The 12,161-nt window shown below is 32.5% G+C and overlaps 2 protein-coding genes across 6 annotated transcripts in view; both read left to right on the forward strand.

Annotated features, from left to right (window-relative positions):
- The first annotated feature begins 1,696 nt into the window (after nucleotides 1-1,696).
- Nucleotides 1,697-2,702, forward strand: LOC7456275 (zinc finger A20 and AN1 domain-containing stress-associated protein 9). Its single transcript, XM_002310582.4, has one exon. It carries the CDS (start codon nucleotides 2,032-2,034, stop codon nucleotides 2,500-2,502), a length of 471 nt encoding a protein of 156 aa, XP_002310618.2. The 5' UTR covers nucleotides 1,697-2,031; the 3' UTR covers nucleotides 2,503-2,702.
- An 8,831-nt stretch (nucleotides 2,703-11,533) lies between these two features.
- LOC7457143 (uncharacterized) overlaps nucleotides 11,534-12,161 on the forward strand; it is a 33,358-nt gene continuing 32,730 nt past the window's right edge. For 3 of the 5 annotated variants that reach the window (XM_024605452.2, XM_052454782.1, XM_052454783.1), the window contains exons 1-2: nucleotides 11,536-11,722; nucleotides 11,977-12,151. In XM_024605452.2, the coding sequence (XP_024461220.1) occupies nucleotides 11,977-12,151 (175 nt within the window). In that variant the 5' untranslated portion in view covers nucleotides 11,536-11,722. Of the gene's footprint in view, nucleotides 11,729-11,976; nucleotides 12,152-12,161 lie in introns of all 5 variants that reach the window. The other 2 variants (XM_052454784.1, XM_024605453.2) reach the window with 2 other exon arrangements.

Consider the following 12,161-nt stretch of genomic DNA (forward strand, 5'->3'; position numbering starts at 1 on the left):
ATGCACGTGTCAATAATTTTTTAAAGATATTTATTCTAATATAAAAGACGAACCTCCCATTTATCCTAGTTAATATTAACAAAAAAAAAATAAGGTGAAAATACAAAAATAACCTTGGACTAAATGCAAAGGTTTTTTTTTTACTTTAAGGGCATTCAGTAATTTAACTATGCTTAAAAAATAAAAACCCAAAAATGTCCCTAAACGACTGATCTAAGTTTTTTTCCCCAATTGTATTTTAATCCTTTTACTGTTTATTAAAAAGGAAAAAGATTCTCCTACCCTAATCAGCCAGCCCAATTGTTTTTTGTTTAAGGAAAAAAAATATAAATCTACTGTCATAATCCATAATGAAATTGAGTATATAGCTATAATAAAGACAACATTCCTACCTCTTTTCTCTTTTAGTTTATTTTGTTATATTTAGATAAATGCAAGAAATTTAAAGATAATTTATAAAATTATATTTCTTGAAGAAAAAGGGTATTTTAAATATATATTAGATTAAAACAAATATTATTAAAAAAAACTGGTTCATTAAAATTAGAAAGTCAAGAACCTAAAAAAATATTAAAATGATAGTTTAGGTGAATTGGTTATGAATATTTAATAGATGTTGATTTTATTGAATTTATTAAATTAAATTTTTTTTATGATACCGATATTATCGTTATCAAAATTTTGATGTGTATCTGAATTTTTTCTCTCTCCTCTTTTCTCAATTTAATTTTTTGGCATATCATTTTATAAATTTAGAGACTGGAATATGATACATGAATCCTGTGAGTTGTAAAAATCATCTGCAATTCTTTTAATTATACTTTTAGTGACTGACAGCAAATCATCACAAAATATATCTAATGCACTCGTGTACATACAACTTTATACATACACATACTTCACTTGAAAGTTCCATATTACCCTCCCGACTAATCTATTTTTGTCCCTATAATTTATCAATGTTTAACTTCCACCCTCGTAGTATAAGATTACTTAATGTTACCTCTATAATTTTTTTAAGAAAATTCAAATCTTTAATTTATTAAAAAATAAGTAAATAACTAAGAAAATGCTAATTTTTTCCATATTTTGTATTTTAGTCGCGCCTTTTCCTGTAAAACCACATAAAATATTGTAACAGAAACAATTAAAAACCTGAAGTACATAGTTCAAATACTAATATTGAAAAGTTAGGTTAGTTAACAATTTGGTACAAGGGTAGAACTTCTTGGAAATTAAGAGGGTAACATTGAGAAATTCAGAATTATAAATAATATAGAAGTAAAACTAGGGATGCGCAAAAAAATTAAAAAACCGATTAAATCAAGAAAACAGAAAAAAAACTGAAAAAACCGAACCGTGAAAAAAAACCGATTAAAATTTTGAAAAAACCGGCCGGTTTAGTTTCAGTTTTATAAACTTGAAAAAATCGAGTCAAACCAAAAAATCCGAACCAAACTGATTTAAACCGATTTTTGTTTTAAAAAACCAAATCAAAACCGGTCAATTTAAACTGATTTTAATTATTTTTTTTTAAATTTTTTAATAAAAATTAACTCGAACTAAAAATAATTATTCTAAAAAAAATATTGATGAAGCTACAGAGGAAATATAAAGACCGCATCTTTCCCTTTCTTACGTCATCTCTTCGGTAAAAAACCAAAAACCATATCTTTCTTTCCTTGTCCTTTTTCTGATGAACCAAACCCACCCCACAAAGTCACTACGAACAACACCACACGAAGACACAATCTCTCTCTCCCCTTTTTTTTTTTTATATATATACATGTTTTCTTCACTTCTCTACCCGTATCATCCCAGATCTCATATTGATTTCTTGTTCTACCTTTTCATATCTTTTCCTTTGTGTTTTATCTCCAATCTCGAAAGGGCTGTTTTTTTTTTTTTTCCTATAATATAATTCTGGATTTCTAGTTTTTCTTGTATTATCATATTCTTACCAGATCAGTTCTGTTTCTTGAAATAAGTTGTTTTCCCCCTAAAATTTGAGTTTTTTTTTATATTATTATTATGGAGCAAGAATCCCAAAAGAGAAAGCTAGAAGACAGCAGCAGTAACGAGGCACAAAACACGCCAATTCTTTGTGTGAATAACTGTGGTTTTTTTGGAAGCCCCAACACTAATAATCTCTGCTCTAAATGTTACAAAGAATTCCTTCTAACCCAACAAGACACAACTACAACAACAATTGATGTTCCAGTTCATGTTGCCGAAAACAGTGCAGCAGCAGCAGCAGAAGTTGAAGGGCAACAAGAAGGAGGTGAAGAGGAGAAGCGGCCGGTGGTGGTGGCAAACAGGTGCAACTTCTGCAGGAAAAAAGTGGGCTTGACAGGGTTCAAGTGCCGTTGTGGATACACTTTCTGTTCGCAGCACAGATATTCGGACAAGCATAACTGTGTGTTCGATTACAAGAGTGCTGGACAGGATGCTATTGCTAAAGCCAATCCTGTTGTCAAGGCAGATAAGATTGATAAGATATGATCCATAATTGACATGTTAGTATGTACTTTCTATTTTCTTTCAAGATGATTTTATGCGTCAGTCGAGGAGAATAATGTTCTCTCATTGGATATTTATTTGTTTGTTCGTGTCTATATGTACAGTTTGGTTGCTTTGCTTATTCTGTGTTTAACAATTTGGGGTTTAATTATTCTATTGTGAATTAGTGATTTTCTATAGCAGTTTGGTTGCCATTATTTTGTCATGTTGCTTAATCATTTTTCTCACTTGTAGTTTAGTCGCATAAATGACACAATTTTAGATTAAATTTAGCCAGTAGTTATCACTAATCTGTTTTTGAGACTGGTGTCTCGAAGGAATTTTTATCTGGGCCATTAGTTATCTTTGCTGTAGTTACATATCTATCTCTAGTGTGGAGGGGAAGAAACCATGATGAAGCACATTGGAGTTTGCTTTGCTATAGTGTGTAGACCTGCTGGTGGGATGGATTAAAAATGCAGGTTCATTGGATGCAGGCTGTTGAATACCAGAGTTTTTCTATCAGTTCTAGGAAAGCAGCAGCACGAGAGTATAGAAATTAGGAATTTATAGCTGCAAGCCATAAGTCGTTTGTTGGTCTTGGTTTTGGCCTTTGTTTCTAGTTGTTTCCTAATATAGCTGCTGTAAGAATTGGTTCTCTACTTGTTGTTTTCTGTACAGATTATCATGACTTTGTACAGTTTTGCAGCAGGGAAGGCTCTGGTAAAGTAAGACTAGGATGAACTGAGCCCATACCTCCCATATGCTTGCTGAAACTTTATGCTGTGTTCTGTAATAGAGAATAGATTATACATTGCTATGTCTACGGTACCCGAAATTATTGCCTATTTTTCCATATTTTTCATGCTCTAAATTGCTTTGGTGCTACTACTTCGCTGTGCTGTCATATTCTTCCTATTATGGAATGCTAAATGGAAAAACTTGATTCTTGGAGAAGCAATTAAGCTATGAATTGGAATTGGCAGATCAGCCCATTTTGGTATTGGATGCTGTTATTCTGTCGTTGTCCAATGCTGTTGTGATTATGGGGAGTGGGAGTTTACTTGTGTTGGCTACCGATGGAGATGGGTACTTAAGATGATATGAGCTGTTTTTGTGTTTGTATGCAAGTTGGACTTTTGACTAGTAGGATTATCTAAGCAGAGGACACCTTCAATGGTGGCTACCTTGTTTCAATATGATAGTACTAGCACGGTTTACTCTGCAAGTCCTTTTCTTTTTAACTTTTGGATCTCTTCTAGTTAATTTCATGACTTTGTTTCCTAGGTTGATTCTCCACTTGTTTATGATTGGTAGTATTTGTTTCATAGTCTATGCTGTTGATATTTTGAACTATGCCAAGGATGATTACAAATGTAGATTCATCTCGACAATGTGTTTTTGGGGTAGTGAATCTTGGATTACCATGCAAAAATGTATGGAAATGCTTTGCAGCAGACCTTAAATTTATCAGAATTTCCTCAAGTATTTCATGTCGTCCTTTTTGCTTCTCATTTGACTTGGAATTGTGGCTCTATGCCGCCATCAATCCCATAGTGGTTTACTGCCTCAGATTGTATTCTGGAACGAAATTTGACAGAAACTTCGAAAAAAGAAATGAACTTCAAGAAATGGATAGAAAGAATAAATGTAATCAGATTTGGAATATGGAATATGGAATCTGGAATGTTGGGGTCAGTCATGCTATTTGGAAACCATGTCCTTTCAAGAACACTTGTATCCACGTTACACTTTAGATACCCAACTGGAGGTTTCTCCTATTTATGCAAAGGAGCCTGACGAGATCCTGAAGACAAGGGAGTGGTCTGTGCAGTTTTCCATCTCTGTAGAAAATCCAGACCAGCCTTAACCACCCAATGCTCTGCCGAAGCCCCGTTATTCCATATTCTATCGTTCCTTTGGTTCCAGATGGACCACACGGTCACACCCACCTTCGGCAGCAAATCCTCATCAAGCAAATGAAATTGAGTGAAGAACCACCACCGTTGGAAATTCACGGTGGTAGTCAAATTTAAAGCCAGACCCAACTCCTGCCAACAGAAACATGCTCATCAAATCACAAGCATATGGACAAGTCACCAAAACATCCTCTCTAATCTTACCTGCAGAACCACAAAAAACACAAACATCATTGATCTCAATTCCCCTCTGAAGGAGTCGAAATTGTGTAGGGATGCAATCCTGGCAAGCTCTCCATAAAAAAAAAAAAGTTTGATCTTCGGTGGTACCTTGAGATTCTATAATCTTCTCCATTCAGCCTCACCAAAATCTGGAATACCTCTATAGCCGCAGTGTTCAGATTTTGAGATATATTTTGAGTTACAGAAGCCATTTTTACTATAGTGCCAAATCAACTCATCCTCTATTTATGCGAATCTCTTAATTATGTGATGAAGCGACCTCTAATGAATTGGATAAAAATCTGAAAAGTAAAAAATTAGATTTGATAGAACCTTAACTCAGAGGTAACCTTGTATCTAAGAACCAAATGTATTGGAAAAAGACTTGCATTCAGAAATAATCTTCTATCTAAGAACCCTAAGTATACGAATGACACCATAAAGTTAGTTAATCTTCGATAAGTCAGTGTACGATCTTTGTTCCCGTAAAAAGAGGTTGCTTTGCCACAAATAAACAAAATGAAAACTCATGTTTATTCTCCAACTTGTTGCTGAAATTTGCAGCTAAAAAAACATAATATAGTCTCATCTACCTATCATTAATGGACTCCTTTTGGGTTGCAAGCTAACGAGCTTAAACTAGTAATCAACTAACATAAGTTTAATAATGAAATAAACTCATTAACAATATGTAATGGGCTAGAACAAACCCAAATAAAAAATAATTATTCAAAAATAATTAAATAAATAAAATAGGATAATAAAAACAAAGTCATCATGCTAAAATTCCTGTATGTAGCCCGAATCTCCAATTTTCGCTCATTCTTGGCAGATTTTCAGTTCTGACTTCAAACACGTCGTTCTCTCTTGTCTGGATGAATTATTGAGCCTACCATATATGGTTGAAAATTTTGTGATGTCTAGTTGCCAGCTCAGCTTGAATCGCAACAATATTCCACTTGTAGCTGCATATATGTCCCAAACAGTACACAAATATCTACTTTAGCAGATTTGATAAGATTTATCTAGTAACTTTGACCTTCTGAAACAATATGTTTCAAACTCCATTTGACTTGAAAATTTACCCAAATATACTTCCATGTATCTAATATCTCATTGTAAAAGTCCAGCCCAATTTGATGTACGTTTTGAGAGATATGCCCGATCTCACAAAGCTAGTTAATAGATATTTTAAGGTCAAATTCAGATATAACTTGGTTTATATCATCCTCCTCTTCTTTAAAAATATTTGATCTCAAATCTGTATCATGAAAAATATCTTCCAAGGTCAAAAAATAAGTATCAAGCCAAAGAATAACATTATCATCAAAACTAAGAAGAACCTTATTAGTAAAGAAGGTCCTCTTGATACACAAACTCTTATTTTTCAACCATCTTCTTCTTTTTTAATTTCACTTGCTCCTCATATATTTGCTTAGGTGTCAAAGATACAAGTGTTATAGGTCTTCCATTCATCTAAAAGGAATACATATTTTTCACTCCATCATGCATAACTCTCCTATCATACTATCATAGTCTACCAAGCAATAATTGACTAGCTTACATTGGCATAACATAACATCGCATAACACCTCATCACAATATTTACCAATAGAAAAAATAACCAAAACCTGCTTATTCACGTACACTTCACCATCATTATTTAACCACTATAATTTATAAACTATAGGATGTTTGGTAGTGTGCAAGTTTAACTTTCTCACCAATTCAGTACTAGCTATACTAGTGCAACTACCACCATCTATAATTAAACTACATACCTTATTATAAACATGACATCTCGTGTAGAATATGTTCTCTCTCTGACCTTCTAAATCATCTACCTTGGCATGCATATTCAATGCTCTCCTCACCATAAGTGCCTCTCCCTTAATCAGATACTCAACGCAAATATCATCAGCATCATCCGATGGTAGCATCTTCTCCTCTTTATTCTTCCATAGGTCTCAACCTCATTATTAGCTTTGATAATCATGAATTTTTTGTTTGGACACTGTAAAGTAACATGATCAAAACTCAGACAACAAAAGCATTTAATGTTATAATTACGAGAAGTAAGAGTAACATTGTTACTTTTAAAAATGGTCGATGAGTCTTTCTTCTCTCTAAGGTATTCAGTCTTTCCCTCCTCATTCTACTGTGATGGACCACCCCTATTACTAACCTTCTAATTGAGTTTCTAAGGTTTCAAAGGGCCTAATAGTTGGCTTTGTCGAATGGTACCCTTTCGTTTAAGTTGTTTCTCCACCTTCGCAGCCATATGCACCATCATCTCCAATTCCACATAATGATGCAACTTCACAATATGAGTTATAGCATGATCAAGGTCATTCATGAATCTAGCCATAGTAGCCTTCATATCCTCCTCAACATTAGCTTGAATCATAACAAGTTTCATTTCCTTGAAGTACTTATCAACACTCTCTGTACTTTAACTCAAACTCTGCAACTTTTAATACAATTCTCTATAATAGTAACTAGGCACAAATCCCCTTATCATAAGGGATTTCATCTTATTCCAAGTATCAACTTGCCTCTTATAATTTTTCTTGTGGTTTGTCATTAATTGATCCTACCACACAATGGCATAGTAAAAAAAATCAATCACAACAAGCTTGATTTTCTTGGACTTCGGATGATTATAACACTAAAAAATCCACTCTACCTTCTTCTTATATTTTAAATAAATTTCTGGATTATTTTTCTCTAAAAAACTGATGCTTTCAGCTTAATTGTATCCAAATCTCCACCTAACTCAACATTATGGTCCCGATACATATAATTACCCTTATAGCCAAAATTATCACCATATTTTTCCCCTACAAACTGAAAATTTTGTTTTTGTCCAAAATGTTCCCCATGTCTCATTAACACATCTTCAAAATCAATATCACTCATGTCTGTATTATCAGCCATAAATTCATTTGCATTAGTGTTAACTTGTATAACAATCCTCATAACATTAAATTCTCTTCGCTCAGGCCTAATTTGAACCCCACCATGATCATTAACATGTTGACTCTCCAACCTATCCAACTTATCTCCAAATTCATTGGTCATCCGATCCATTTGCTAATTCATAATGTGTAATTGAGTTACAATTTTATTGTCTCCTTTCTATGGTACTATGTTGTTGCTTGCCTCCGACATCTTTGAATATGAAGGTTGGTTAGTTGAATATATATTCCTCCCCACTTTTTCATGTTTTTACACTCCTACCGTGTTTCACTCAAATATATTCGCCACGTCTTTTTCCTCTCGTCTCTCCTTTTTTTTACTCTTGCAAAACTGAAATCAACAACAAATATAACAGCTTTATCAGCGTATCCAAATATGTGTATATAACTCAAGAAGCAAGAAAAATATAAAAACAAGCGAAGACAAAACTACGATTATAATTTCATAAGTAACAAGCAAATTCGTATGAAAAATGGACGTTTTTTAAGACACAAAAGAAAAAAGGTGCAAAATGTATGTAAACAAAAATTTAAATGACACCTAAGTATATCAATTATGATGTAATTATACTATCATAATTGAGAAATATCAGCAGTAAAACAAGTTTGACTTATTGACGCGAATTAGACTTGTTACGATAATTTCCAATCCTGAATTTTGTTACTATAGCAAACAAACTTCAAATGACCTCAAATTATATATGGGGTTCGAAAAGAATCTTAAAACCCAATATATAACATTTCATAATTTTATGAATTTATTTGATTTAAAATTCCTTTTTGATACGATTCTGACCTATTACGACAACTTTTAATCCCAACCTTAGATACTATAGCAATGATCTCCAAATGAACTCAAATTTTATAAGGGGTGTGATTAGGACTCCTAGAACAAGTATATATAAGTTAAGAATTTTCGTAATTGTTTTGGTCCAAATTCTCCTTTGTTTGTGTACTGTGGCAGATTCGACAAAAATGATTTTTAAACGTTCTTTGCTTCTTCTTTTTTAACTCTTTGTGCTACTAATATATTATTAGACATCAACAAACTAAAATAACATCTTTTTTTTTTTTTAAATTTAGACACAAACTACTAAGCTCTAGATACGAAATAATCAAAAACAAAATCAAAGACAACTAAAGCTAAGAAAGCTGAAACTAATAAGAAGAAAATAAAATATATAACCTGATTTTTAAAGCTAAGCTATAATACCACTTAATGTGAATCTCTTGATCATGTGGTTAAGCAACCCCCAACAAAGTAAATAACAATTTGAAAAGCTGAAAATCAGGTTTGATAAAACCTTGATTCTAAGGTAACCCTGTATCTAAAAACCAAAGGTATTGGAAAAGGACTTGGACCCAGAGATAACCTTGTATCTAAGAACCCTAAGTATATGAATGATGTCATGAAGCCAGTTAATCTTCGATAAGTCAGTTTACGATCTTTGTCCCTGTAAAGAAATGTTGTTTTGCCATAAAAAAAACTCACATTTATTCTCCAACCTGCTACTGAGATTTACAACTAAAAAAACATAATATCGTCTTGTCTAACTAACTCTAATAGATTCTTTTTGGGTTGCAAGCTAATGAGCCTAAACTAGTAATCAACTAACATAAGTCAATAATGAAACAAACCCCTAAACAATGTCTAATGAGCCATAACAAACCCAAGTTAAAAATACTTATTCAACATTAAATAAATAAATAAATAAATAAAATAGGATAATAAAAACAAATTCTTCATGCTAAAATTCCTCCATATAACCCGAATATCTAATTTTCAAATATTCTTTGCAGATTTTTTAGTCCTAACTTAAAACACGTCGTTCTCTCTCGTCTGAATGAATTGTTGGGCTTACCATATATGGTTGGAAAGCTTGAAATGTCTAGTTGCCATCTCAATTTAAATCGTAGAACAATTACACATATAGCGCCAGATATGTTCCAAATAGTACACAAAGGTCTAGTCTGACAGATTTGACAACATTTGTCTAGTAACTTCAAACATCTTAAATAATATGTTACAAACTCCATTTAACCTGATAATTTACCAAAATATATCTTCATGTATCTAGTATCTCCCTATAAAATTTCAGCTCATTTTGATATAAAGGTATGACTGATATCGCAAAACTGGTTAATAGATATTTTAAGGCTAAATTCGGATCTAACTTGGTTCGTATCATCCACTTTCCATGAAGATAAAGGGATACTCATAATTGAAAGTGCATGTATTAGTTGGAAAAGAGAGTTTAGCAAGTTCCAATCCCATTTAGTTCTACTGTCAATAATCAGGTCACTAACTAGCATAGATTCAAGTCCCTTCATCATACGAGTTTCTATATATCTGTTAGAGTTGTTATTCAACCACGCAGTAGACCATACAATAACTTTACTACTTGTGCCAATTCACCATCTAATGCCCTTTATATCTAGTTCCTTGGAGCTAAGAATATTTTGCCAAACATAACTAGGCTCATGCCTTATATTGGCATTCAAAAAGTCCCTTATAGAAAAAACTCTTGCTTTGAGAATCCTAATCACCAAAGAGAGTGGTTCGGCAAATAGTTTCCACCCCAGCTAACCAAGAAGCATCAAATTAAAGTAATATAAATTGCAAAAACCTAGGCCACCAGTGTCTTTTCTCCTTCACAATCTACCTCACCTTTGTCAATTTATTTCATGACCATTTTGGTGATTATTGCTCCACCAATAATAATTCATCATCCTTTGTAGCTCTTAGCATAAAGTAATAGGTAATAGGAAAACTCCTATACTATAGGTAAGAAAAGGCTGAGCAATATAATTAAGCATAATTGTTTTACTTGCTTTAGATAACATACAACTGATCTAGTCATGAATCCTCTTCCATATACGATCTTGAATGTATACAAACACAACTCACTTGTTACAGTTAATAAGAGAAGGCAATCTCATAGTTCAAAGGGGAATAACACCTTTATACCACATATGGATTACACAATGAAAATTATCTTAGGTAAGGTGCAATAGGAGTGGTAATATATTTCTTAACCACAATCAACCTCTCATCCTGAAATTTCAAATAAGACCAGTCCACTAGGTTTTTTATTGACTCTAAACCAAATAGCTAGATAACAATTCCTTGACCTCGACATCCCGCCACGCCGCGCGCACACATGTGACATTTATCAACACCCATTCAATGATAAAGTCTATTTTCTTCTAAAAATATCAATTAAATTAAAATGAAAACTAACTCTAATATTCTAAACCAATCAATTTCCTTATTATCTTAAAATAAATTTAATTTGAAAACAGGTTGGCCATTTTATTTTTTAAAATACAAAAAACTAGAAACAATTTTTTCATGATTTAAAGCTAGTTTGAGAATGCGTTTGAAACCATATTTCCTAAAAAACTGAATTGTTTTGCTTAAAATTAATTTCTTTTTTGTTATTGGACCATTTTGATTTGTGGATGTTAAAAATAATTTTTTTAAAATAAAATAATATTATTTTGATATATTTTCAAGCAAAAAATACTCTAAAAAACAATAACTGAGCTTGTTTGACATTGTGGTAGTGATTGTTTTTTAAAGTATTTTTTACTTGAAAATATATTGAAATAATATTTTTTTAATTTTTTAAAATTTATTTTTGATATTAAAATATAAGACGATTGGAAATATTTTAAAAAAATAATTTAAAATATAAAATATAATTTTTTTTTAAAACGGTTTTAAAATCCAAAAACAAATTGAATATGATGGACTGTACCGCCAAGAAAACATAATGAGCACAGCAAATTGAAGCCGCAGAGTATCCCGCCTCCAAGAAAGTCAGAACCAGCTTCGCTGGACTGTCGTAAACAACTAACAAATTAGCCAAACTGCCCCCTCACCTCCTCATGAGCACAAATAGCGCACGCATCTTCAAATCCTGCAAAAAAAAAAAAAAAAAAAAAGAAGAGAAAAGAAAACAGAGCAGATAAATAAAATAAAATAACAATCTGCTGTAGGAGAATCTAAAAATTTAGAGAGAGAGAGAGAGAGAGAGAGAGAGAGAGAGAGAGACATTTGCAGAGATGGCGTTACTCCAGTAAAACCGATTCGCTCAACAGGTCCAGGTTTTTATTTTATTTTTATGTATTTCTTTCCGATTAGAAGAAATGTAAACTTTTTTTCCTTAATTATTTCTCATTTTATTATCATTTTCCCTTTCTTTTCTGCTGATTATGATTATAAATTTAAATAATAGGAATCAAATTAATCTAGTGGAATAGTTGAAGTTTTTCGGCGAGCTTCGGTTGCGATTAGTGAATTAATTTATATTATTGCATAAAATGGTTGAATATTCTCTCTTTTACCGTTTTAGATGGATTACTGTCTTGGCGGTGAGAGCCCGGCAGTTCTGCAGCTCCATAAATGGGGCCCCTCTCAGTTCAATATTGACTTGTCGGAATTTCGGGAGGGTTTTATATCGCCGACGAGGGAGCTTTTGCTGTTACTGTCTTATCAATGTGAAGCCTTGCTCCTTCCTTTAGTTGCCGGTAAATATAC

Source organism: Populus trichocarpa, chromosome 7, assembly GCF_000002775.5.
Source record: "Populus trichocarpa isolate Nisqually-1 chromosome 7, P.trichocarpa_v4.1, whole genome shotgun sequence".
Classification (NCBI taxonomy): Eukaryota; Viridiplantae; Streptophyta; class Magnoliopsida; order Malpighiales; family Salicaceae; genus Populus; species Populus trichocarpa.

What these genes read in the sequence shown, in the direction of transcription:
- LOC7456275 (XM_002310582.4), top strand. Translation starts at nt 2,032, where the DNA reads ATGGAGCAAGAATCCCAAAAGAGAAAGCTAGAAGACAGCAGCAGTAAC.